This window comes from Mus musculus, chromosome 1 (assembly GCF_000001635.26).
Source record: "Mus musculus strain C57BL/6J chromosome 1, GRCm38.p6 C57BL/6J".
NCBI lineage: Eukaryota > Metazoa > Chordata > Mammalia > Rodentia > Muridae > Mus > Mus musculus.
Window position 1 is genome coordinate 51744940 of NC_000067.6, and position 26488 is coordinate 51771427.

Below are 26488 nucleotides of genomic sequence, written 5' to 3' on the forward strand. Positions count from 1 at the left end.
CAAGGAAGACAGTTTAAACTGTTTCAGTCAGTAGACGTGTTTTTTTTTTTTTCCATCCATATGCTGAATCGAGATAGAAGCCTTGTCTCTTCCCGATGTACCTTCATTGGTAAGAGAGGAGGGTTTCTACCATAAACACGCAATCTTGGCAATGGCAGACTTGCCACGACTGGGTGTGTATAGAAACTTACAAAGTTCTTCACATCAGAGAGTATTGGTTAGTGTCTGAAAATGGCCAAGGCCCGTTTGCTCCACTGTCCCCCGTGGGCTCTACTAGGACGATGAGTCTCTACGATCACTCTTCTTCAGAATCACACTATCTCATTCTAGGAGCTAAGATCAAGATGTACCAGAATGGCATCATCCTATTAATGAACGATGCTTGTTCACAGTGAGCTTGATTAAGGACGGCTTTCAGGTTTCTAAAACACGGGCTGCCTTCTGCTAGTCAATGCCAACCCAACCCCACTAGGCTTTTTCTCAGCATGAGTTTATACTGATGAAACATTTCCTATATGACCTACAATTACTTCCTAAGGCAATTCAATGTTATTGTTACATATAAAATAAACAGGGTTGATGCTTTCCTTTGTTTACGATTTGCCCGTATATGCCCTTAAACAGTACAACCCTACTTCATCTTCCCTTGTGGTACCCCCCCCCCCCCCCCCGTCAGGAAAGTTCTCAAGTTCAGAAAACCCCAGCATGCACAGTTAGTTTTATAAGGCAATTCTGAATTTAGCTAGCTCAGAATTGCAAAGCAGAGAATGGCCTGTGTGATTAGTGAGACATAATTTAGAGATTTTTTTTAAATTAAATTAATTTTTAAAAATGTGTGATTAGTAGTAAAGCCAAAGAGAGAGGTGGATTTCACTTCAGCAACCATCTGTTCTCATTTATAAGCCCAGGCAAAACAACTGTAATATTAAAAGAATCAGGAAAAAAAAAAACCTCCAAGGTCTCTCATTATTCACTTCCAAAGGAACTCAGCCTAAGAGAGCAAAGCAGACAGTTCAATCTAAACACAGTATTCATGCACACTTATATAAGACAGTAATTTTTGGGAGACCTTATCTAAAATTGAAAATGAAACAATTAGTTCTACAGACAGACCATACGGAGTCAATGGAAACCATACACATAATAAATAAGTAAACCACACAAAGTTAGAAGATCTTCATTTACTTCACAGAAACAGTTAATATCTTCCTCATACTTCCCCACTGAGAACTCCCATGTTCAATTCCCTATGGCTTTTCATAATTTTAGAAGATGAACGATTCCTATTTCCTATATTTGAAATTATGTACATGATTTGTTCATTTAATTAGCATACTTGTCAGTTTTAATCCATTTTCCTGTCAGAACAACTGAAGATGACTAAGAGTTATGAACGCCCCTTTTAAAGGACTATATTATACAGTGACAATGTGGACACAGAACAACAGATGCAAGGATGTAGACACACGGGGTGGGGTGGGAAAGGTTGGCCTTTTCAACAAAAGGTGCTGCCTGCTGGGTATTCACTGGGGGTGGCGGGAAAAGCAAACACAAGTCTTGACGGTCTATACCATTAAAAAAATCAATTCCAACCCGACTGATGGCCTAAATGTCACAGGAGAAGAAAACATTGATAATCTTAGGTAAGCAAGTGTCTCTTAAACAGGAAACCAAGCTCTAGTCAGAGCTGGTAATTAGACTCCATTAAGAAGAATCTCTGTGCACCAAAAGGCCCTGATCAGGCCACAGAAAAGTAGCCACAGACTGTGAGAAGACACGTCATCACCAGGAGCTCACCAATACAAAGGAAAAGCAGCCAACAGGAAAACTGACCAAAATGCTTAACTAGGGACTCTGCCAGAGCATCTAATTGGATAATACTGACCAGGCAAGGAAGCTTTTTAGTGATCAGAAAGCACAAATGACAAGCAGGGATCACCAGAGCCAGAATTAAAGACGGTCACTATCAGGTGCAGCAGCCCCTTCCCAGAGCAGATTCTTCAGAAATCAGCTTTGAGAGTCACCACAGCTCTGATCCAGCTGTTCTGAGGTAGTTAGTCAGCAGGGATCCGTGCACATACTCACATTCACAACAGCCCAAAGTGCAGCAGCCAGGAGATTAAACTGGGTCACGCACGCACGCATGCACGCACGCACGCACGCACGCACGCACACATGCACTCGCAGACCTCCGTCATGTTGAGCTCTTACAAGATCTCACTTGAAAATGGGAAAGCTTACTGTATTAAAAGACGACATTTCCATCAGTGGAGAATTTTGATTGGGGTGAAGTTTCTGGGTGCTGTATCCCAGAGCCTGTTCTGAGTGTTACAGGTTGTGGTTACTTCAATGTATACCTTTCTCTATGTACGGCATTCCAAGAACTACTTTAAGCTAACATGCCCGATTTATTAATTGCTGAAGAACTCTCATCTCCAAAAGGAAAAAAAAAAAAAAAACCAAAAAACAAAACAAAACAAACAAACAAAAAAAACCAAACCCAAACTTGTTTAGGCTTCTGCTGAATTTTATGGAACTGAGCTGAGGGGAATCTGGCCACCACAACAGCGGAAAAGTTAATGAGAAAGCATGGTTATGGCTTATGCTACGTTGTGACTAATTCCACATCATTTGGAAATGATCTTCAAACCAGGAAGGAGACAGGCGAACCCTCCAAGGACCGGAGGAAATGTGCTTGAAACAAGCCGTCCGTCTTTCTCCTGCGTGGCTGTTGAGAGCAGAAAGGAATGCTGACTCACGAGGCGTGCCTCCCTCCCGGGAGAGACAGAAGAGTGTTAGGATCAGATGCAGAGGCAGCAACAAAGCAGAAGCCACAGCTCCTCAAAGAATCTCCATGACTTATAGCTGCACTGCACCAGGACAGAAGAGCCAAACGGCTTTTTCCTTCTTTTCCCTTCCACTCGTCTATTCCTGTTTTAGTGAACTGAATGTTGTAGTATTTACAAAAATGTAACATCCAACTTAAACACACAGGCTCAAGACCCCTTAAGAGACTCAACAAGGAAGCCACTTAGCCCTCCACTAAAGGGAAGACTTGTTACCTAAAATTTCACCAAAGCTATGAAATACCTTACCCGTTATTTAAAGAGAGATTAAAGAACAATTATATTGTTCTAAGAGCATTTTAAGCTATGCTTTAGTTATCAGAATATTTAATTCCACGGGTTTTAGAGACATCAGCACACTACTGAAATGATATGGAAGTAAAAGGCTTCATTGTCTTAGACTGCAGGAGAACCCTCGATGATGAGGGCATGCTTCATGAGAACACTTGGGCTACTTTTTGCTCTTACAATACAGACCATCACCCCTGGAGATAAATCAGAGACATTCTAAAAGTCTGACATAAATACAGGAATCAGTTTTCTAGAGCGCATCTATGTATCTCCACATTCCTTCTTCACACAGTGTTGGCAGCAATTTGTAAAGAGTAACTCTGTTAGTCCACTCCCCACAGTAGCAACTATGCCCTGGATCCCTATTGTCTGGTTTCTCAGCACAGCATCTATTAATAACTCCCAGGAGTCACTTCAGGGCTGAAGAAACTTCTGAGTGACACTCAGGAACAGGCTGGGGCTATGTGGCCTGGCCAGGGTGTCTCAGAATTTGAGTGCCACGACATACTTTCTCTCTCCAATGCAGAGATCAGTGACATTCCCTAAAGGGCCCAGTAACAGTCATGTGCCAACTTCTGCACAGACAACAGAGGTTTTAAATTTTGAAACAGGACCTCATTACTGGCCCCGCACTCAGAGACCCAGTGGCCTCTACCTCAAAGTGCTGGAATTAAAGGTGTGCACTACTAAACTTGGCAGAAGAAGGTTTTAAAACCTAGCAAGTTGTATTGATACAAGGTGACTCCAGTATTTTCCTTGGTGGTTCTCAGAGTTGGGGTTCTTTTGAGAAACAGTCTAACCCCAGGACCGAGGGATTAATACTCTAAATCGAAAATTTCTGAATATTTACTCTCATCAATCCCTTTCATCGTCCCATGAACTGGGATTACTCTCCACCTTCATACACAAGGAAGCAAGGGTTTTCTAACACGTAAAGGCACAGTTCATATAGAGTGAGTTCTGTGACCAAGAGAACTTGATAGAGCAATGTAACAGAAGGCATATGAAAAATATCCCCCTAGTTCCCCTGTAAATAAGGTCTTCTAAGCCTGTTCACAGTGTTGTTTAGGACTAAATAGAAACTGTTTACCTTTGCTGAATGCTACTGTTGCAAAGCACCCCAGTGGACAATCTGGAAATGTAGTGGGAAAATTTACCAAGCCATCTCATACTTTGGGCCCAGTGCAATTGGGGTTCTACTCAAGAAACAACTCGGTGATGATGAGTGGAAGCTGGAGAAGGCAGTATGGGGCACCTCACAAGAAAGGACTGAGCCACTGTGAAGTGCTTGTCCTCTGTGGTGTCCCTGCTAGAAGGCAAGAATAACATGTCCGTGGGCACACGAGCTTGGCATTTGTCAACTGAGAGGAAGACAAAATTACACTCTCCCTGAAGCAAACACGCCACACAACGCAGAAGCAACCGGAAGGCTAACCTTTGGAGGCAGAAACTCAGCAGACAGACGGTGGTTTGACAGATGGACAGTTGGTAGCCTTTGGTACTGACCAGGGTTTTTTGACTGTTGTAAGTATATTTAGCTAACTATAAGTATATGCTTTCAAAATACCAGTGATCAGTCCGAAGTTTCCATCTACCTATAGCAGGAATTATGAATTTACCTACTTTAGGAACTGTAAAAAATGATCATATCCATTTCCTGTACCAATAAACACGAAGACTTCGGAGAATTTCTTTATCAGAACTTTTTTTTTTTCTTTTTAAGTACAAAAATCAAAAGAAAATCCCCAGAGAACTTTTTCATTGACTGATAGTGGTACAAAAAGATCAGTGGAAATCTGTTAACACAGAGACCATATAATATCTGAATGGAAATCCTTTCTGTGACACATCACTTTGACACTAACGTATGAAAATAGCTTGAGATACAAAAATACAGTTGTAATCCAGCAAATGGCACCAAATTAGAACAATTTTATTATTAACATAATCCCAATGTATTTACATTATCCTCCCAAATAAGAAACAATTTAATTCCAGAGTTTAAAATGTGGTTTCCAAAATGAATCCTTATTGTTAATTTTGAAGAAAAAAAATCAAAAAGCCCTGAAAACGAATTCTAACTTAATTTTGATCTGACTAAAATACACACCTTGTACCAATCAGCTCTCTCATACAAAAAAAATGCATATTATAAATAAAACTTTCAAAAGTGATCTTGGATGTTTTATTGCACATCAAAGAGAAGATCTGCCAGTCTGAACGGCTCTCAGCCTCTTCTTATCATGCAGTTTCAAAAGCTAATGACCCTGGGTGGATACACTGTGCACATCCAGGGTCCTATCTCATGCTTCTCTGGAACAGGAACAAAGCATTCTACAGCCCTGCTTCAGTGACTTTTTCTAAAGTGAAAACGGATCTGAACCAATAAATGTGTATGTTTAAATGTTGGTTATCTCTTTTTCAAATAGATTTATGAAAAACAAACAAACAAACAAACACAGAGGAATTCCACCCAATCATCTATCTCCAAACCTCTCAGGAGAATTCTACCCAATTACCTATCTCCAATCCACCCAGGACCTCTACTTCTCAGTGAGTGTACTGTTTACGCCACACTACTGGGTTCCTACCAGTGGCCGTCATTTATAGTCTCATTTGACCCAATCTCTTCAACTTTCTTAGCTGTTGCTTCCACAGCACAAATCAGCCAGAAGGCAACAGCTTTAAAAATAGAAATCTCCGAATAAGTTCAGCACAGGGCCCAGCAAAAAGTAGGCATTCAATAAATATCTGATAACTGACTGTAAGCTCCCCTCCTGTGCTGACATGTACTAGTGATTTATGGGTAATATGTGGGTTTAGGGTACACAAGTCTAGGTAACTAAGGAGAAAACACATAAACCATGGAGACAGACACTGTTAATTTCTAGAATTCTGCCCAGGACAGAATGTGGACTTAGGAATGAACTATTCTGATAATTAAAACTCATTAGTCAAATACTTTTAATTGTGCCAAGAGGACGCTAACAGTTAGCCTTTGGCAATTCCCAAACATACAGTGAACCCCAAATAAAACAAAGTAAAATTGCACTGTTACGAGGAAACAAGTCCGTGAGAGCAGAGAGGAAGCCTCACTTAAGGGACAGCGACTTCAAGGAGTCTGTTGTTCTTTCGTTTGCAGGTTGGCACGCTCCCATTTTTCTGGTTGCCTTGAATAAACTTCACACATACTTTGTCCTGTCTGAACTGTACCAGGAACCTAGAAGAGAACCAAACACACTCAGGCGCACACAAAAGTGGCAGTCGGGGGGGGGGGGGGGGCGCAGTCGAGGGACACTAGCTCTCCCTTTCTATAACAGACACTGATTGTGGTGGGTACTCATTAACCCTTTCCGTCCCATGTTTGATGAGAACTGACTGCATTTTGCTCCCACATGTCATCAGCTAGCTGCAAAAAAAAAAAAAAAAAAAAGAAGCTCGCCATGTCCCAGTAGGGTAGGATAAGCTGACAGTAATTACTTGGTGTTTCAGTGGGGACATCAAGTAACTGTACACTAACATGCTGTAACCTGCTTTCCCTCATTTTTACACGGCAAAAAGTTGTAAAGGGTCAAATGAAATGTTCAACAAATCAAACACATGAACTACAGAGAGCAAAGCCATCCACATTCACCCTAAGCTGGTGATCTTTTCTTTTCTTTTCTTTTCTTTTCTTTTCTTTTCTTTTCTTTTCTTTCCTTTCCTTTCCTTTCCTTTCCTTTTCTTTTCTTTTTTTTTTTCGAGACAGGGTTTCTCTGTGTAGCCCTGGCTGTCCTGGAACTCACTCTGTAGACCAGGCTGGCCTCGAACTCAGAATCTGCCTGCCTCTGCCTCCCATGTTCTGGGATTAAAGGCGTGCATCACCACTGCCCAGCTCCCAGTGATCTTTTCAACCCACATCCTAATCAGCCATCAGGGGACCTTTCACCACATTCCCCTGGGGATGGAGGGCAAAGACAGCCTACACTACTGGTGCATTTCTAAGTGACTTGTCTAACAAGCGTGCAGTTGATAATACTGACATCTACAGCAACAGCAAGGATTCACGGCTCTAATGTATATATTAGCTCCAGTTAAGAGGCCATGTTTTATAAATACCATTTCCTGGGGTGAAATGTGTCACGGGCCTCTAATGCATACACTGTTTTATTTGTGTGTGTTCATGTGCACACTTGTGTAGGTGAACCACCAGCCCTGAATGCAGTTCCTTGGGGGTACTATTCACCTAGCTTTTGGGGAAAAGGTTTCTTACTAGCACCCACAATTACACTAAACTGGCTGAGCAGTGAACCCCAGGGATTCACCTGCCTCCGCAGTGCTGGGATTACAAGTATGAGCCATCCCAGCCATTCTATGTAGGTGCTGAGGACTGAATTCAGGGCTTGACCCTTGTCAGCATTGAGGTAGGTCTCTAGCCCCTTGTACTGGCTGGTTTTGTGTGTCAATTTGACACAGGCTGCTGTTATCACAGAGAAAGGAGCTTCAATTGAGGAGATGCCTCCATGAGATCCAGCTGTGGGGCATTTTCTCAATTAGTGATCAAGGGAGGGGGGCCCCTTGTGGGTGGGACCATCCCTGGGCTGGTAGTCTTGGGTTCTATAATTAAGCTGAGCAAGCCAGAGGAAGCAAGCTGGTAAGAAAAATCCCTCCATGGCCTCTGTATCAGCTCCTGCTTCCTGACCTGCTTGAGTTCCAGTCCTGACTTCCTTTGGTGATGAACAGCAGTATGGAAGTGTAAACTGAATAAACCCTTTCCTCCCCAACTTGCTTCTTGGTCCTGATGTTTGTGTAGGAATAGAAACCCTGACTAAGACACCCCTCAGTGTTGTAAAAGGACCACAGCATTGACCTTTCAAACGGGTTCTTGCTTTTCAACTCAAAGAAGAAAACTGTGATCCAACATTCTCCTATCAGGGATACGTCTCTAGTAGATGTTATTGTTATTTTCTTCTTGAGACAAGGTCTCATTATGTAGCCTGGGATTGTCTGGACCTCACTATGTTTATTTCTCTGGCTTTGAACTCCCAAAGTTACAAGGTGCTCTGATTGAAGGTATGAGTCAATGTGCATGCTTGGCTCCACCTGTAATTGCACTTGTGTGCCTTCAAAAAAGCTTTCAAATTTAAAACAGACTCAAACATTTCATAAGTCTTATACTTTCTTCAAGCTCATGGGGCACAACTAAGATTCACTAGGGAAATAATGATAGCTAAATGAATTTTATACCATGAACCACACACTGTTCTTGGTCATTTACAGGGACTTAGCTTTAAGACAATTGGGGAGAGGTTAACTACTATTATTTATTTCCATTTCATAGAAGAGCAACCTGAAAAGCATTCTCCAGACAACAAGAATATGGATATATTATTCCACAGTGTTAATGGCATCAGAACTTTCAAAAGTAAAAGGAGTATGGGTTAGTCACTGTCACGATTTCATGTTGTAACGTCCACATTCTGCATCTTTTTTTTTTTTTTTTTTTTTGGTTTTTCGAGACAGGATTTCTCTGTGTAGCCCTGGCTGTCCTGGAACTCACTCTGTAGACCAGGCTGGCCTTGAACTCAGAAATCCGCCTGCCTCTGCCTCCCAAGTGCTGGGATTAAAGACATGTGCCACCACTGCCCAGCTTGAAACGAGTTCTTTTAAAGCAACCACTTCTACTTCTGAAAAGGCTATGAGGAAGGGCACAGTCGCCGAACTGCGTGCCGTTCATGACACATGCACTACACATCTGGCAGTGGGCTGGAGTCAAGCCATGTAGGGCTGGAAATATAGGACAAGCCATTTCTGCCAGGGCCTGAAAAGTCTGTGTCAATCTGAACTGCTGCTTTAGGGAATTTCTAAGGCCTGCTTGGCAACACCAGAGGCATGAAAGAGACTGCCTGGAAACTCTTCTCCAGGCTTCTTGGAGCATCTAGGGAAGGAACCCACTGGGGATATAGAGGTTCCATCCACTGATCTGCTTTCATCAGACCAACCATTAGGAAATACAACAGGAGAAGGGTTATTATAATGGTATTAAATAACTGCCTTTCATGTGGCCACATTGTAAATCACTCACAAGACTACTCACTTAAAAGCCTGTGACATCTACAATGTCACATGCTGTCTGGATGGGCAGAGCAGGGTTAAGTAATCATACTAGCGCTCCCAGGTGGGAACAGCCAATTGCGGGATCCTACTGTTGACCACAGCTGAGAAACACAAACAGACTGTCCCCTCAAAGCCTCAGTGCATATGGGGAGAAACCAGATTTCAGAAGCTCGGACAAACACCATATTAAAGAAAGATTTCCAAGTTTTGCCGAAGAAGTCTTCCTTTTCCCCAAGTGCACTGTTACTAATGTCCCCAGGAGCATCAGTTTCAGAACAGCAGTGAGGGAAATGCTCAGGAGCAGACACCCCACAGGGTCTAGACTTAGGGGGAAGCTCCTCTTTCTATGACTGTAAGGCTACTGTATCCAGGTGATAAGGGGTGGTGTAGATCAGTATGGCTTTGAACGTATAGCAGCAGTCCTTCTGCCTGTGCCCCAGGAGTTCTGGGAGTATAAGCAGGTAGGTACTGACAGTCTTGCCTTGGAAAACTCTTAATTAAAAAAATAACATCTTCTTGGGACATTAGTATCCGAAATTCAAATGTGGATGCAAAAATTTTAAAAGAGAGTAAATTTCACATTTACACCAGTCTTAGCATTACTTACAAACTGTTGTCCGTGTGAAATGCCTTTTCCATAACTCTGGTTATCAATGTATGAAATGAAGGTTATTCCCAGTCTGACTCAGAACCACTCTTGCTACTCAGTATGCATACATGCAGCACGCACCGCCATCGCTGGGCCCTAAGAGAAAACCTGCTCGCACCTCTCCTGTCTTTCCTCCCATCACACTCAGGATCCGACTACTCCTATTTTCTGCTTATACCCTAGCTTAAGCAACATCACCTTGCCCTAGACAACACCCCTGTTCTATCCCAGCCTCTCACTCGAGGTAACTGCCCACACTGTAGCCAAAGCCATCCTTCAAAACTAGGTAAGGCCACAGCTGTGCTCAAATCCCCTTGTAGTCTTTATCATTTTCAGCAAGAGCTCAACTCTACGTTTAACCAAGCTCTGTGTAACTGGAGTCTACTTTTCTCTCCAGGATCATCTCCCACAATCTCTCTGCCATAGATTGCTCTTGTCTGGGAACCTTTGGATCTGTCTCCTGTTTGTGCTGTACAGCACCTTTCTGCATTGCTGTCTGGGTTGCTCTCTTAGTTCATTTACAGCTGAGACGTCTCCCCAATCTCTCTGTCAAAGCAATACCCTACCTTTGCTTTCGTTTTCTTTTCTACAAGCCAAAATCATGTTACCTGCTGGTTATTGTTCTTTTATATATCTGTCTCGCTCCTTAAGTATAAAGCACTAACTACTTGCTTTGGTCAGTGTCGCCTAGGGTCTATCCTTCATCAGTCACACATACTGGACGTACACTGCTATCTAAAACAGTTGGATGAGACCGGAGAACCAAACTGCAATAGTAAAGCTGAAAGTCCAAAAGTGTACTACACAATACAAGGACATACTCATCGGAAATCTCGATGTTGAGCTTCTGTTTAGTTTGGCTGAGAGTCGTGCGATACAGCTTGGTTGCCATTTCAATCAGGTGGTCACTGCTGAAGAGAAAGTCCCCTTTACTAGCCGCTTCTGAACCCTGCAAAGAAAGGCAAGACAAGGGTTAGAAGGAGGATGGCACACTGGGGACATCATCTCAGATGAGCAGTAAGGACAGGACTGGTTCATCGATACAAGTCTGTTACCTAGAGACAGTCAGTGGACCAGAGCAGCCTTCTACTGCAGACCCCCTGGATGAGAAGTCACAAAATTCCTTTGTGGTGGGTTTGCACAATCAAGTTGGAAGAGCACCCACCCAACTTATAACTCATTCTCAAAGCACACTGTTCAGAAATCATTCAGTGATTTGGTTTTTAAAAGTAACAGCAGGGACCAGTGAGATGGCTCAGTGGGTAAAAGCTCTTGCCGAGAAGCCTGATAACCAGAGTTCGATCCCTGGAACTGACATGGTAGAAAGAAAACTGACTCCCACAAGTTGCCCTCTGACTCCTACAAACACACACACAACAAATAACTGTAAACAAAAAATAATTTAAAAAAGCAATCAATTTTTTAAAATAGAAGTAACAACAAAGATATTTCAAACAAATACCCAGGGCACCCTAACTTCAGGTATACAGGAACCATAGGGGAACTTACATGCAATAGAATTCTTCTGTGCATAGACTAGGCCACAGCCATAGGCAGCAGTTCACCAAGTTTTGTGTGTAACGGGCTGAGAACAGCTGTTGCATGATTTGGTATGTTTCCATTTAGATTTAGATCCATAGAGGGGTCGACAGACTAAGGTAAGCAAGCCTTTGGGTTTTTTCTATATATGACTGATAGATGCTAACATTTATTTGGTACTGACAACTACACGACAATCTTTCTGTTAAGCATTTGTGTACATTGTTCCTAAAGCCCCCTATCAATGCTATGAAGTAGATACAATTCAAAAGATGAGATTAATGAGGAGTTACAAATAGCATGGCTCCAGTCATCAAAATAATAAATTTAGTGCCTACATTTCAACCTCACAATTTAAGCCAGTGAAAATGTAGGTTAAAAAAAAACATTGGACAATGTTTTACTATAGTTGTAGCCTTCGATAAACCACCAGTTATCAATGGATAAGAAGATGACATTTTTAAACTGGCCTACAGAAGAAACACCAGAAGAGACTTAATTTGAAATGTCTTTACGTTGTCATGTATGATTTTCAAAAGTCAAGTGAGCAAGCTGATAAAAATGTAATTCAGTTACTGAAAAGCAGCTCCTGAGATTGTAGATGTGGGTGAACATAGCCAAATTTGACAAGTCAATAGGAAGGAGCGTGAGTGGCAGGCCTAGTCAGGTGGAAGCATCTGCCTAGTAGCTGAGAAATCGGACACACGAAGGAGCCCATCTGTCAAGTCACCAGGTGACACTTACCTCCTTGAGGTGCACTGCAAAGAAACCATCGTTCTGGGAACTCATGGAAACCTTGGTCACATCTACCAGGGGGACCTCGGACTTGATCTGCCCAGACTTTTGGTCAGCAAGGAGAAGGTTATTGTTTGTTAAGAGGAAAATCCGAGATGTACTCTGAAACAAGAGAGAGAGAGAGAAAAAAAAAGTATGGACCAATGACCCAAAACACTCCAAAATGGCCCAGAAGTGTAAACCTTTAGTTATTTCTAGAAATATATACTTTATTATGCTGTCTTTCAGCAAGCATACCTATGTAAACTGAGACACATGTAAATAATGAATTCTTAAACCTTTTTATGTATGTGTGCATATGTATGTTTGTGTCCACAGTTGCACACGTGTGGAGGCCAGACTATCTTCCCCCACTTATTCCCTCTCAGTGAACTGGGACCTCTCTGCTTCACCCCGGCTGGCTAGACAGTAAGGCCCCAGATCCCCACCCTCCAGTGTGGGGTTAGAAGAAAGCACACCACACACCTGGCACTTTTATGCTGAAGCCTGGGATTTGAACTCAGGTTGCTATCCTTACAGAGCAGCTGTTTTTTATCCACTGAGCCATCTCCCCTAATCTCATATTTTCAATTTGTGAGAATTTCAGAGAACAGAAATTTACATTTACAGGTAAGGAGCAATTCCTCCACAGTTAACTCTACTAGAGTGGGAAATGGAAATCATATAATTCAGAAACAAGAGCAGGACTCTTTCAGGTCACAGGCGTGTTAGCATTTTTACCTTCCCATTAGCCCGATTAATTTTGTTCACAACCTCAGCAATAATGATCTTCTCTTCAATGGCATCTTTGAGTTTCTTATATTTTGGGTTCTTGTTGATTTCCAGGTAAGCTCCTTGGAATGGTTGCCCAACACTAAAGGAAATAAAAATTCTTGTACCTTAGAAATAGTTTCAGCCGGGCGTGGTGGCGCACACCTTTGATCCCAGCACTTGGGAGGCAGAGGCAGGTGGATTTCTGAGTTCGAGACCAGCCTGGTCTACAGAGTTCCAGGACAGCCAGGGCTATACAGAGAAACCCTCACTCGGGAAAAAAAGAGAAAGAAATAGTTTCAAGCAGAAACACCCAATGACAGGAGATAAGTCAGGTAGGTCATCTTAAGGAATAGTTAAAAAATTTATGAAAGTGACTTCAATGTATTTACACATTGTATTGCACCTGTATTAGACTTAAGTTAGAAAAGAAACCTTAAACTTAGGTCAAATAGATTTTGATGTAGCCAGTGGAGGTTGGTTCATAGGGCTTTGATAAAAATCTTCTTGCATGTACCGACTAGGAGAAAAACCACTACGTCACTCTGCCACAGGCGAGCCAAGCATGTGGCCTTGTGTGCGGGAAAGGGCACTCTCATCTGTAACAGAAAGCTAACAGCTACCCATACAGTGGGCGCCAACACATGTAAACAAGGTAAGCCAATGAGAAAGTCCAACGCCATTACTATCACCTGCTCCAAAGACAAACGTCATTTTCTTACACAGAGAAAGAAAAGCAATCACCCGCTGGGAAGGACAGACCTACAGCTTGACAATCATATTAAAAACAAAAACCCTATCTTGTACTTGCTTTTCCCACGGACCTCTGTAGACTCATGGCCACCTCACTAGGATGTGTCTGGAGGTGACAGGCACTCATGCAGAGCCAAAACCATTTGCTTCTGCTGAGAGGTCACTTAAATGCAATTTCCTTGGAGACCCTGTGACTCCCTCAGGGCAGTGTTAAAAGGCACCAAGAAACAGATGGCTGGCCCATGGGATTTACAGTTTCATTTTCGAGTTTCTTCCTGGAAACTGAGCACAAAAGACTTGAAATGCTTGGCGTGTGGGCGGAGGCTCAGGGAAGAAAAATCTACGTAGGTGGTCAGCTCTTCTCAGCTCCCAGGACGTTAGAAGCTGACACCCCAGGCAATGCTGCTTCACTGTAGGGGGAGGCAAATTCTTCCCCATCTCCCACGAGTGAAGTGAGTGGGCCACCTTCTCAGACATAACTCCCCAGAAAGGATTTGAAGTTAGCTTTCTTTGTGTTCATAGTTAATCATGCTTTTAATAATTAAAAGTGCTAAGTGCCTAATTTTAGTCTGTTTCCTTGGTGATATATTCTATATGTTCTCCGTCTCCCCTCCCCCCGCCCCATTTTTGGAGTCTTCTATGGGAAGTGTTTAAGAAGTGTGCTGTCTAATTCAAGGGCATATATCGATCAGCTGCTGAAGAAAGCACACAGCTTTCCCATTGGCTCAGTCTGCACATAGTAGGCACATTAGATGATTTTGGATTTAGTCACTGTGTTTGACTTAAGCATCCAAAAAGCTAATGGAAGAAACTGTACTCAAAATATTCAAACTCAAAGGGCCACTCTGCTCATGTAACCCCTCTAAAGGTAGACTTTTCAAAGGTATATACTGAGAGAAATAGTAGATATACGTGAAATATGATTTATATTTCTAGATCTTTCTTTAGGCAAAGCTACAAGTCACTGGAGATACTGGTATGAAAGTACATAACCTACTTGTTTGTAAAGACCAGATGAACCAGGAACATGAGGAGAGAGATGAATGTTGGATACAGGGTAATCCTTGCATATGCCAAGTCCTTTGTCAAGGACTGGACTTGTTAAATTTGCAATGTGTTTATTCTTTTCTTGAGTACATGGTGTCCAGACAAACGAACTGAACTTTTGAACAGGCCACTGAGGTTATGACCAGCCATTTAGCAACCTAAGGACAGCATGGGCCCATGCTTACGTAACAGGCAGGAGTAATGAGCTGTCTGCCTCAGGCCCTGGCCTTACTAACGAGTTTCCGATCTGACTTGATATTGGCAGAAAGATGCCAAAGGTGATTCCCGTTCAATGCAAAAAGAGCCTTGAGAACGGGGTCCTATACTGACTATCATGTGCATGCCCTCCTGTTTACTAAACGATGTAAGCTAAGGTCACCAGAGCAAAACCAACAACGGCAATCCTTATACCTTCCATGGAAGCTGTGCCCAGGGTCAGGTGCACTTATACCCAATGGCTTCGGAAATCATTCACAAAACTAAATATCACTTGTCTCTTACTAGAATTAAACTCCATTAGAAAAGATGCAGCCATATTTGAGAAAATGGTAAAACACTGGCATTTTTGAGTAAGCAAAACTATACGTACCTAGAAGGATATAAAGCCTTCTTGTCTTTGAAGAGTTCGCTGGCCTCGAGCTTCTCTTCATAAATAAGTTTCTGCTGGTCTGTGAATTGATCCCTGTATTTTTTACACTGTGAGATATAAGAAAAACATACACAAAGAACCACTTACACAAACAATTTTTCACTTGCTTTTTTGTTTGTTTTGTGAGACTGGAAAGGGTCTCGTTGCAGAGCCATGGCTGGCTTTGAACTCACAGAAACCCCCACCTCTGCCTCCCAAGTTCTGGGATTAAATCCATTAAGTAATTGTTATGAACCATTTGCATTGTAGAATCTGGGATGATTCCTCAAAATATAACGGAGCCTGAGTGGCCTGTGCCCAGGAAGTCTGGATTCATTCTGCTACAACGCAAATCCCTAAGGATCTCCATGCCTGAGGCTGTCACTTCCCAACATAGACTCACAGGAAATAGCGCTGTATGGCACAGTTCAGCAATCCCACGCAGATTTGCACACCCCTCTAACCCGGAAGTGTGCACTCTTACTTTTTAATCCTACTGTTTTCATTTTTAAATGCTGGTAGTGACTGAACATTTCTGGAGACACTCCAATCCCAGCACTTCGGAGGCTAAGGCAGAAACAGTATGAATTCAAGGCCTGCCTGGCCCACATACCAAATTTGAGGTCAGCTTGAGTGAGACCCTGTCTCAAAAACAAACAAGTACAGACATATGATAGTAGTCCTCTACTACACTGACTTCATGATCTACAAGTATGTTACGGACAGTCTGAACACTGATGTCTCTTTTTAAGTTTATTTTTATTTCATATTCATGGGTGTTTGCCTGCATGTATGTGTGAGGGTGTTGGAGTCCCTAGAAGTGGATTTAGAGACAGTTGTGAGCTGCTATGTGTGTGCTGGGTATTGAACCAGACAGAATCCTCTGGAAGAGCAGCCAATGCTCTTAAATGCCGAGCCATCTCTCCAGCCAGAAAAACCAACCATTAAACTCCCCCTACTACCACTTCATACTGTGCAAGAGGACTGGGAATCGCTCCACTCTGATCCTGAGGATAAAGGGCAGGAGGTCAGGGCTGACCAGAGCAGTGGGACAGATTTTCTGAAGAATTGGACAAGAGGTAGGGTAGTGTCTTCGCTGAAATTACTCTAGAAAGAAATGAGGGTATCATGGGTGTCTCTCTCAAGGATAAGACTCCTTTCAGGAGTGAACAGATCTCTCATCCAGCGTCCACCCACAGGAGGAAAGGGTGAGCAGCGACAGCCCCACATTAGCACCTCCTGCTCTTATGTTTGTAAATGGTTTCCATGTCAGACTCAAAGGGGAAGCTAAGGAATTGAGAGGCTGTTAAGTCTGCTACAGGACAGAACTTGGAATCCATGAATCATACTAATTAGCAATAATGTTCCTCTTACATGTGACCAAGGAGGGAACTGCCTGGAATATATAGCCACTAGTTATAGCCACAAGCCTTCCGAATACTGACTTGTAACATCTAATAATCAAATAATTCAACATTCCATATAACAGCTAAGTTATTCAAAGAAAGTCCTGCCACAAGAAGAGGCAACACCAAGGCTTGCACTTTGGCAGAAAGGTTGGCCAGCAGTGGTATCTGTCCCCCACTGCACCTGAGTTCCCTCACGTCCACATGGTCCAAAGCTCTGTTCCCGTAAGAACCTCACAGTACTAAAATATAAGGCAAGATACACCAGATTTTTCAGCTTCCCCTAAGTTAGGACAGAGAAGTTTTGTCCTTGAGGGACAGCAATGCTCACTTTCTGGCCTGAAGTGTGTATGTTAACACATGTATTGGTATATTTGTTTAATGGTAAAGTAAATGCATTCTAATTAGTAGGATTTAACTACCTTATCTGAAGAGCTTCAAAAATAATTGTTTCTATCTCCTGCAGAGTTCCTTCAGACAGAGCGGGAAACAAGGAAATCCCCAAGCACGTGAACCACTTGAAAGGTAAAAGCAAAACAAGCCGACTGCACCAGGAGCGGCTGGCACAGGCATTGCTTCAGCTCCTGCAGGAACTCTCACAGAAAGCCAAGTACAGAGGCTCCGTCAAGGCAGAGTCCACAGACAGCCCTTGTCAAGGTGACAGACGTGTTAAGATCCAACTCTACATAGCAACCTTCAAACACTTAAACTAAGCGTAACCTCGGAAAAAAGCGAACCATTGCATAGTTTACCCTCCACAAGTGGAAGATCCTTTTTAGCTCCTTGTGAGTCGAATCCAAGAACAGGTAAGGTCTTGATGGCCAATTTTTATCTATCGGTGACAAGGAAGGCATTTTATTTTTCATTTCCAACAAGTATTTTTGCACCTGTATTGGGGTTGATAGAAAATACCCAATGAGGAAAATATACCAGAAAGACGGTGTGATGCATATTCGTGATCAACCAGATCAGTCTTGAAAAGAATTGATCAGTTTTAGTCAATAAAATTGTGTATCGCCTTTGATAACTCTATTTAAATCTTTCAGAAATTCTAGGGGATATGTGCGCCACCGAACAGTGATCAGGAAAGATGACTCCAGATACAATTCCTCTCGTTAACACAGGTTAACACCTACACCACAGTAAAGCTGCTCTGGTCAACAGAGAGCCACTCACAGGATGTGGCTACTTAACACTTACAGTTTAGGGAACTCTGATTAAGTACACAGCCCGTCCCTCAGTTGTGGTGGTACATAAACTACATGTAGATAGCGAGCGGTCATTCTCTAAAGTTACAGAATGTATCTGTCACTGTGGAACGTTTTGGATGAGCTAGACTACAGAACAAAAATGGTCCCTAACTTGAGATGGTTCAACTTGGAAATTTCTGACTTGACGATGGTGGGAGAGCAATGTGTACTCAGTAGAGACCACACTTGGCACTCTGATGTCAGGGTGCATCAGTGGGTACAGGGCAGGCGAGCACAGGGCTCAGCCGGTCACGCCATCGGGACCGGACCGTATGGCTAAACTGTGAAGCTCAGTAAGTTAGGTATGGTAAATGCACTCTTGGCATAGATCTTCTCAACTTATGATGTGGTTTGCTGGGACACAACTCTATCAAGTGTCAAAGGGTCTAACGTGGGCCAGGCACTGACTGGAAAAGCCCTATCATGAAAAAACCTTACATGGACAAAGGAGAACCACAGAAATGACTCATTCATCTTATAGATAAGGGGGAGTCCTGGCTGACTGTAATCCACCTCAGGTAGGGCTACCCAAGAAGGCAGCTGCAGCCATATTTACTCCCTGACTCCTTGCTCTCAGCAACCCATCTGCCAATCTCGCCCTCCAAATAGAGCCCGTAGCAGTTTAACAGGGCAAGGACCTGCCTTTCCTCACTTCACCTTCCCAGTTTTCAATGTCAAATAAAATAAAACGTTTTATCAACTATATCAATCACAGACTGCCAACAGTTTTCACACAGTTCTATTTGAACTTGGAGAAGGGCACAACGAAAGTCTTTTTAAAGCTATGATTTATGTGGGGTTTTAAAGGTCATATTTTATTGAGTTGGTTAATTAAGTTATTGAGTTATTAAGTGGTTAATCTAATAATGTTAATTAGCCATATACATAGTATCAACTTACAATTCTTTGAAGTGTAAACTCATAGATTTTCTTTCCAGCATTTGCTCTAAAGAATTTCCTGTATTCCCTGCGTACCTTTAAAAGGAAGCAGAACGAGGGTTAGCATGAGGCCGGCAGGTGCTCACAGTGACATATCTCTTTACAAATCAAAGTATAGAGAACATGCATATTTACAAATGTCCTTTCTGGGTTGATGCATACGCAACCAGTGACAGTGACGGCAGAGAAAAACAAACCGAGTGAACTGACACATTCCACCTATTGGATCTTACACAGCTTCATGTTGGCCTGAGATCCTTGACAGGAATAACTGCAAACTTGTCACAAATTAGAGCACATTGTGTAAAATGTTATATAACGTAATTTCTCCTTCAGATGCTTTTTGGAAGATTATCTGAAAAACTAGATTTCCAAAAATCCTGCCTAAAAACACAAGACTTCACTAGTGCATAACAGACATGAATGCGGCTAAAAATAAGAAACGTAGAAGCCTTTGGGCTATCATTATCTTTCATTAGAGCACATCAAACGTTATACTTATTATCATGGTACTTAAGACATCCTGCCATTTTAAATATAAACTTTCCCCGAACTAATGTCATAATCTACTTCCCATATTATTGTCTAATAACTAAGTAAGGTGTTTACAGAATTAATGAGTGATACAGTTAAATACTGAAGCTCAGGGGAACATATAAAATATTTATTATCACCTATTTATGAATAGGAGTTAGAAATCAGCAAACCATTAGTCTATCTGTTTATCTTGATGTTCTATATCTTTTTCTCTAGCTTCCTTTTTTTTTCTGGGCTTAAATACATATACTTAAAATATGTATACCATGGGAATCTGTGAAATAGAAACCTATGAGCCAAATTCAGTCTGCAGATAAACATTTTATACATATGTTTTTAAATTAATAACTTCACACAACAATTTAGGTTGCAGGCTTCTCTTAAAATATTCTAAGCTCCAATAACAGTGATCCCCATTTCTATAGGACAGTGAACAGCAGTGGGTTTTGATGAAGAGATCTGCAGACGCCACACTGCACATACCCAATTGCTCCTAACCAGTCTGCTGCCTTCTTCTTCTGTGCTGCCTACCTGCCCTAAGTGTTTGAGCCCCAGGCCGTTCAATACAACATAGAATACCTAAAGTTTACATTTTGACATATGCAATATATAGGCAGCCCTTCCTTTAATCCATGTGCTAGCTGCCATTTCTCTTTCAGCCATGGGATTGTTAGATTTATAAACATTTCAGACCTCCAGCTTATAAGGGTCAAGGGGCATAGAGAAGAAAGGCAAGTTAAAGAGAGGGCTGCTATGTGGGGCATACGCTTAAGGCGCTGCGGAAGCTCTATGCCATGCAGCCAAACCTCACTGTATCTGAGCTCTGTCAGCACATCTTCCGATATTCCACAGGACAGATGGCTGCTGCCCAAATAAGGCTACACACAGTAAAAACCTGGCACCTTCATAACTCCTCACACTGGGGACCTTCCTGGGCATGAGCAATACTGAAAGGGTCCGGTTGTCCTTAGTTATGCAAGCAAATGAAATTATTTCAAAGGATAAAAGTACTGCTCACATCAGTATAACTTCTTTCCATGACAAAAAGGACAAATTTACTATAATCTTAAACTTAAAAAAAAAACAATCTTTTTCATAATAATAATAATGGAAACATAATGAGATGCTTCTGCTCGTTTCTAACCGAAGGGGGGTGAGTGACAGTTAGAGCAAGCCCGGTTAATTCTGTAGAAATAACATTCACCTTGTCCCCATTTCCACTACCACTACTGCACACTTCCAGTGCAAAGATAGTTTGAAAGCACACCCACAGAAAGTACCCAGAGATCAGGATGGGGAGTGAGAATCTGGATTCGATACTGCCTGCCTCCTGCCACTCATGAAAACTATGACACAAATAAAACGGGAAATGTTTCCCTTTGCTTGGCTTCCAAAAAAAAAAACATGTAAAGAACGTATTCAGAACTTGTCAAATAAAAACATCTGTTAAATGCATATTGACGTTACATCTGAATTATCTCATGAATACTCAGAATAGTCAAAGGATAAGCAACTAAACGTTTTTAGGAGGAACTTTCGGGGGAAAAATAGAGATTATTGAGAGCAATATTCAGGGAGATTTCTGAAGGCTGCTAAGATGCAGAATCAATGACTTCTTAGCTCATCCTCAAATATGTAGAGTAAGAGTTAATGTTACTGGACTAGATTCGAATACTGAAGAGGAATGGTATGGAAAGGACCTTGATCGCCTCCAAGGGTGATTAGGTGCCTCACTGTGTTGGTTAATTATGGAGCAGGAAGACCAGATCCATCCATTTCCTGAAGGTTTTCAGTGCTTGCGGCCAAATTTCCTTATTTACCTGTGTGTGCTTTTTCTTCCCAAATCTATCACCTGCCTTCATCACACAGTCTCAAAACCTTGTAGTTCTCTCAACTTCATGATCTCTGTCATCTCATTCACTCTGCTCTGTGCTGAGCCATGATCCCTTGGACGAAAGCTCCACTCTGGCCCTTAGTGGGACAGCACAGGCAGATAGATGGGAACAATGCCTGCCGCCCTGACGCAGGCCACGGAGGTTGGAAGATCAGCTTCCAACTCAAGGACTGCATTCTGCCTCATGATTTAAAAGCCCATAAATAGATGAAATAAAACTCAGGAAACATGTCTAAGATAAAATATACTGCATTATACTCATTATTTAAAGAGATTAAAATCACATTAAAATGAGAAAATTAGTGTGTAGTTGTTTCTTGGCTTTTTTTTTTCTTAACATGAAACAAAATTAGTCAAGATGACATGTCCTAAGACTGCAGACAGCAGGAAGCGCCGCCAGTTTTCTCGGGTTAGTAGGTGCGCGAGGCTTTACCAGGGCAGGAGAAGTCATGGAGAAAGTACCTTCAGTCCAAGCCAGTAAGCCCAAATGACAGCAACTGCATGCTTACGCCTAGCCTCCTCCTTCAAGCGTTTCAACTCCCTCCGTGCCTAGAACGTTTTAGATAGTAAATAAGAGACAGCCCAATGCAGACCGCACAAATGACCAGAAAAAAGATCCCCCCACCAAACAGGAGAGCCATTATTTGAGAAGAACTGCAGCATAGCAGAGGAACACTCAATTTCAACCCAAGGATCCGATGTGGAGGGGGGTACAGCGGCCTGGATTTCAGTGCATGGAGAGGCACTTCCAGGCAAGGACGACTATGTGGCACCCAAAAGCATTGCATCCTCATTTCCTTTCCTCTTCATTCTCCCTTGTCCCAACTCCCTCTGCGGGTCTGTCACATTTCCTCAGAGCCCGAAAGGCATGGTCTCTCTAGACTTGACTTTACTATGATGCTCTCTGATATTTTTATTTGGATGAATTGAAAAAAAAAGGAACTGTGTGAACAGCAATTTGGAAAACCACAAAAAGTAAAGGTTGTGCATGTGAAGTGCAAGCGAAAGAGTAAGGCTAACAAAAAACACCGACGTCCTTTCCGGTTTGAGCTAGCAGCAGGATGGAAAACTGAATTACACTAGGGGCAAACACAGCTCAGCGGCAGACCGCTTACCTAACATTCAGAAGGCCCTGGGATCAAGCCCTCACACTGCCCAAAACAAATACATTTTGACCAGGATCCCAAATAGTATAACACACTAAAAACTGAAATCAGGCAAAAAATGATAGAACTGTCAGGTTAAAAAGATGACTGGGAAACCAATCTCAGGCACGCTGTTGCCTAAGACAGAGCAGGCCGGGCACTGCCTTTTGAGACATTTCATTCCTGAGACTGGAGAAGGAACAACAGGACCAGCATTTCTGCTGGTTCACTTCCCTAAACTGGCTAAGGAACTAGGCTGGGTTTTACAGACTTTGGAAAAAGCACAAAGGAACAATGTTGGTCAGACTCTGGGAACCTTTTCGTGGAGCCTCCAAGGCTGACTTCTTCTCAAGAGATGGGCTTACAATGCTGACAGGGTAGGCATTAGTAAAAACCCACACGACTCGGTAGAGTTCTGTGTTTCTAACACATTTTAAGCAAAGATGACTTGATTTTCTAGGTTAGAAAATCTCTTGTTCCTTGGGGTGTGTGAATGCTCACAGAGCCCAGAGTCGGCCTGGGCCAGTGAGTTGCAGGGGGGCCTTTGCTTCTGAAAACAAACAGCAATGCTGGCATTCCTGGGACTCTTCCCTGGCAAGTATGGCTAGCCTCACGTGAACACAGATTTCTGTGAAATTTTGGGTGATCCTTCCCTGTACCCATGACACCATTGGCTTACAGTCACCAAAAGATGCCACATTCAGCCTGAAATGCAATTTCATTCAAGGATTAATTCTGGTAAAGCATGCGTTACTGGCATTATTCTGTCAACACACTATACAAACTGATTCAAACCCCAATTCAACGACCATTCTCCACATGCGCCCCTGCATACAAGTATCCCTAAGATCTGGCCAGCATTCAATGGTGAGAGACAGTGGGCACTAACCATGCAAGTTAATTTAGAGAATTAAAAAAAAAATCTATGCTAGAGCCTTATTAGTGATGTTAGGTTTTTGCTCTGTGCATGCCAAAACTTCCACGGCATACTACTGTCTAGCACCCCCGTTTTTTTTATTAATTTGGCTGCTAGATCATGCACTGAGGTACTACTAACTGCAGTCATTCCTCCCTGCTATGCTAGAGATCAGGGTTGGTTCCTGCAGCATTCCCGGGCTCAGTGATGGGAAGTGTGCATCCAGTACCTTCGATCCAAGCCAGTAAGCCCAAATAACTGCAATAGCGTGCTTATTCCTAGCCTCGTCCTTCAGCCGTCTCAGCTCCCTTCGCGCCTGTGGTGCGTTTGAAAAGGAGTTACAGAAAGAGTTAAGGCAGGGAAGATTGCTGCTGCTTCCCAATGGAGATAGAAAAGGAGACAGACACCAGTCACCACAGATGCTGAACGCGAAAGCAGGTGCCGCCACCCACACCGAAACGCTGCAAAGAGCAAGAGGCAAACGTGCTCAAGCCAGTGAATCATTTTCTGCCTGAATCTGAGGGTCTTCGGCTCTGCAGTTACCCCCAACTCAACCGCACCCTCCTCAGGGCCTCTGGTCTACCTGGGTGCCATGCCAGTACGCCGCGATGGTGGTGGCTGCCTCCTTACAGCGCTTCTGATGCTTCAGCTCCCGCAGGATTTTTCGAGCCTATGGTAGAGAAATCATGCCCATGTACCCGTTTATATGTGTGTGTGTGAGTGTGTGTGTATACTTACACACACACACTCACACACACTCATACACTCTCACACAAACACACACACACACACACACACACACACACACACACACACACACACACACACATAATTAAATTAACTTAACAGTGAGTAGAAAATAGTTTCCAAAAAGGTAACAGTGCAAACGCACATGGCCCAGTGAGAAGCTGCTGTGAAAAGCAGTGCATGCCTGGAGACACTGGCACATCAGGGTGGACTCCCACCATGGGTGGGACACGACAGGGACAATATGGCCACACCGAGGCAGACTGCCATTCATAGAAGGTAGACAGTCATTCTCCGTTCTATATGGTTCTCCAAAAGTCCTCTACGCCTCTTTGCTCTTTCTGTCGAAAGTCACTGTGGCTATCCTTTCAAATGAAAAGATTTTTGTTTCTTGTCCACACCAGTGATGACTTTTTAGTAGTTGCCCAAGCTAGGAAGGCACCTACCTGGCTTGGGAATAAGCTTTGGGTCCTGCCCTGGGGGCCTCTATCCTATAAACTGACCAGTCCCAGAGCCTACAGCCTACAGGTCACAGGCCACATTGACTTGGATAAGCCCTTAATCTGGGCAAGGCCTACACCAAGGCCAATCTATGCAACTAGATTTGTAGCCCAGCCTGTACCATTTCAAGAAGCTGTAGACTGACCACAACCTCAAAGTATCCCTTCTGCATCTAAAACATTCTAGGTAGGAAAGCAGTCGGAAGAATCCTGGAGTAGGACTGGAGGGTTCCGGGGTCAATAAACTTTTTCTGTAAAAAGTAAGATAGTGAGGCTTTGAAACGGCAATAAAAGGAGAAGAGTGTGTGTGTGTGTGTGTGTGTGTGCGCGCGTATGCGTGCGTATCAGTGAAAGAGGAGGTCAGGAGAGGATGAGTAAATATCACAGCTACCAGACTCTGCTATTATGGACCATGGACCAAGAGTCTACAATAAATCAACATGGTCATGTCTTTATGTATGGATATTAAAATACATAGTTCATATACTTTTCACATGCTCTGAACTCTTTTCTGCTTTTTGTTTACAATGGTTCATAACATAAAAACCGTTCTTGGCTTGCAGGTTGTATGAACCAGAACACAGGCTGAAGTTTGCCTGTGGCCCAAAGTTCACTGACCCGTGAACCAAGCCTTAGCTGGAAGGATCTGGAACCAGTGTAGCAACTGTGCCCGTGACCCTCTTTCCTCTTATGAGAGCCCTGGCTACAGCCACGAGCCTTCAGACAATATGAGGCAGCTGCAGGGGGTCATCACTGGAAAGATGTGTGGCTAAGACCCACAGGACTCAGGTAGTGGCTGTGAGACAGCTTTCTAGACAATGTGCTTCTCTCAAAACCACTGGGCATGAGGATATTGAGATTATATACAGTGTTATTTCAGGGACTTCCTGCTTAGAGAACAAAGTCTTGAAAAAAAAATAAAGCGGATTAGAAGGAAGCAGCCAAGACATGGTCACCAGGGTTCCCTGCACAGCCCCATAATATTTACTCTTTCCATGAGGCTGTTTACAGAACAGGTGGAGATGAGAAAGCTTCCCCTGCAGAGTGAGCCTGAAGACGTCACCCTTTATGAAGAACCCCAGCTCCCACATACAGAAAGCACACTTACTGAAACTCACCTTCCAGCCCCGGATGTACGACTGAATCACCAGGGCTGAACTCTTTATCTGCTGGTACCGCTTTTGTTGCTGCAGAATAAAGGGGAGCTGTGAATAGTCATATCTGCATAGCTAAAAGGTAGACCTTGCAAGGCCAAAGAAGGGGATCTGTTCACTCTGAGCGGTGGATGCCTGATCATCTACAACCCTAGAAACTGAAAGGTTAGATAGTCCAACACTATTACAGTAAGTCTGCAGTCCACATGAAGGATGCCGATCTTCCACTCTTACCAATGACTGTTCCCTGCTTGATGCTGGGAGGCAGCATTCCCCACACTGCCCACCATCAACAGAGCATTCTGAGTTGACCTATATGCTTTCTTTGCACCTACTTTTTGAGAGTAGTCTCTTCTTGGCATCATTTTCACCAAGCACCATACTGGGTCAGCCTACCTCTAACCATCAGGTTACTTTTAGATTTCCTATTCCTACTCTACTTCAAGTTGGGAAATCAGGGTATCAGTTAAAGTGTAGACAGAACTCCGAGAATGTGTGAGTCTAACTCCATCCTCACCCATGAGGACAGGCTGTGTCAAAAGTCAACAGTGTGAAAGGCACTCAACTACACTTTGGCTCAACAAGCTCCATGCCCACTGACCTTGC

The 26488-nt window shown here is 43.0% G+C and overlaps 1 protein-coding gene across 10 annotated transcripts in view; it reads right to left on the reverse strand.

Annotated features, from left to right (window-relative positions):
• Window positions 1-4818: 4818 nt before the first annotated feature.
• Window positions 4819-26488, reverse strand: part of Myo1b (myosin IB) — a 166306-nt gene continuing 144636 nt past the window's right edge. For 3 of the 10 annotated variants that reach the window (XM_006495765.3, XM_030252028.1, XM_006495769.3), the window contains 11 exons: window positions 25847-25915; window positions 24065-24151; window positions 23711-23797; window positions 21883-21969; window positions 18951-19025; window positions 17553-17687; window positions 15356-15462; window positions 12937-13069; window positions 12166-12318; window positions 10704-10831; window positions 4935-6357 (listed from right to left, as the gene is read on the reverse strand). In XM_006495765.3, the coding sequence (XP_006495828.1) occupies window positions 6234-6357; window positions 10704-10831; window positions 12166-12318; window positions 12937-13069; window positions 15356-15462; window positions 17553-17687; window positions 18951-19025; window positions 21883-21969; window positions 23711-23797; window positions 24065-24151; window positions 25847-25915 (1185 nt within the window). In that variant the 3' untranslated portion in view covers window positions 4935-6233. Of the gene's footprint in view, window positions 6358-10703; window positions 10832-12165; window positions 12319-12936; window positions 13070-15355; window positions 15463-17552; window positions 17688-18950; window positions 19026-21882; window positions 21970-23710; window positions 23798-24064; window positions 24152-25846; window positions 25916-26488 lie in introns of all 10 variants that reach the window. The other 7 variants (NM_001161817.2, XM_006495764.3, NM_010863.4 and 4 more) reach the window with 7 other exon arrangements.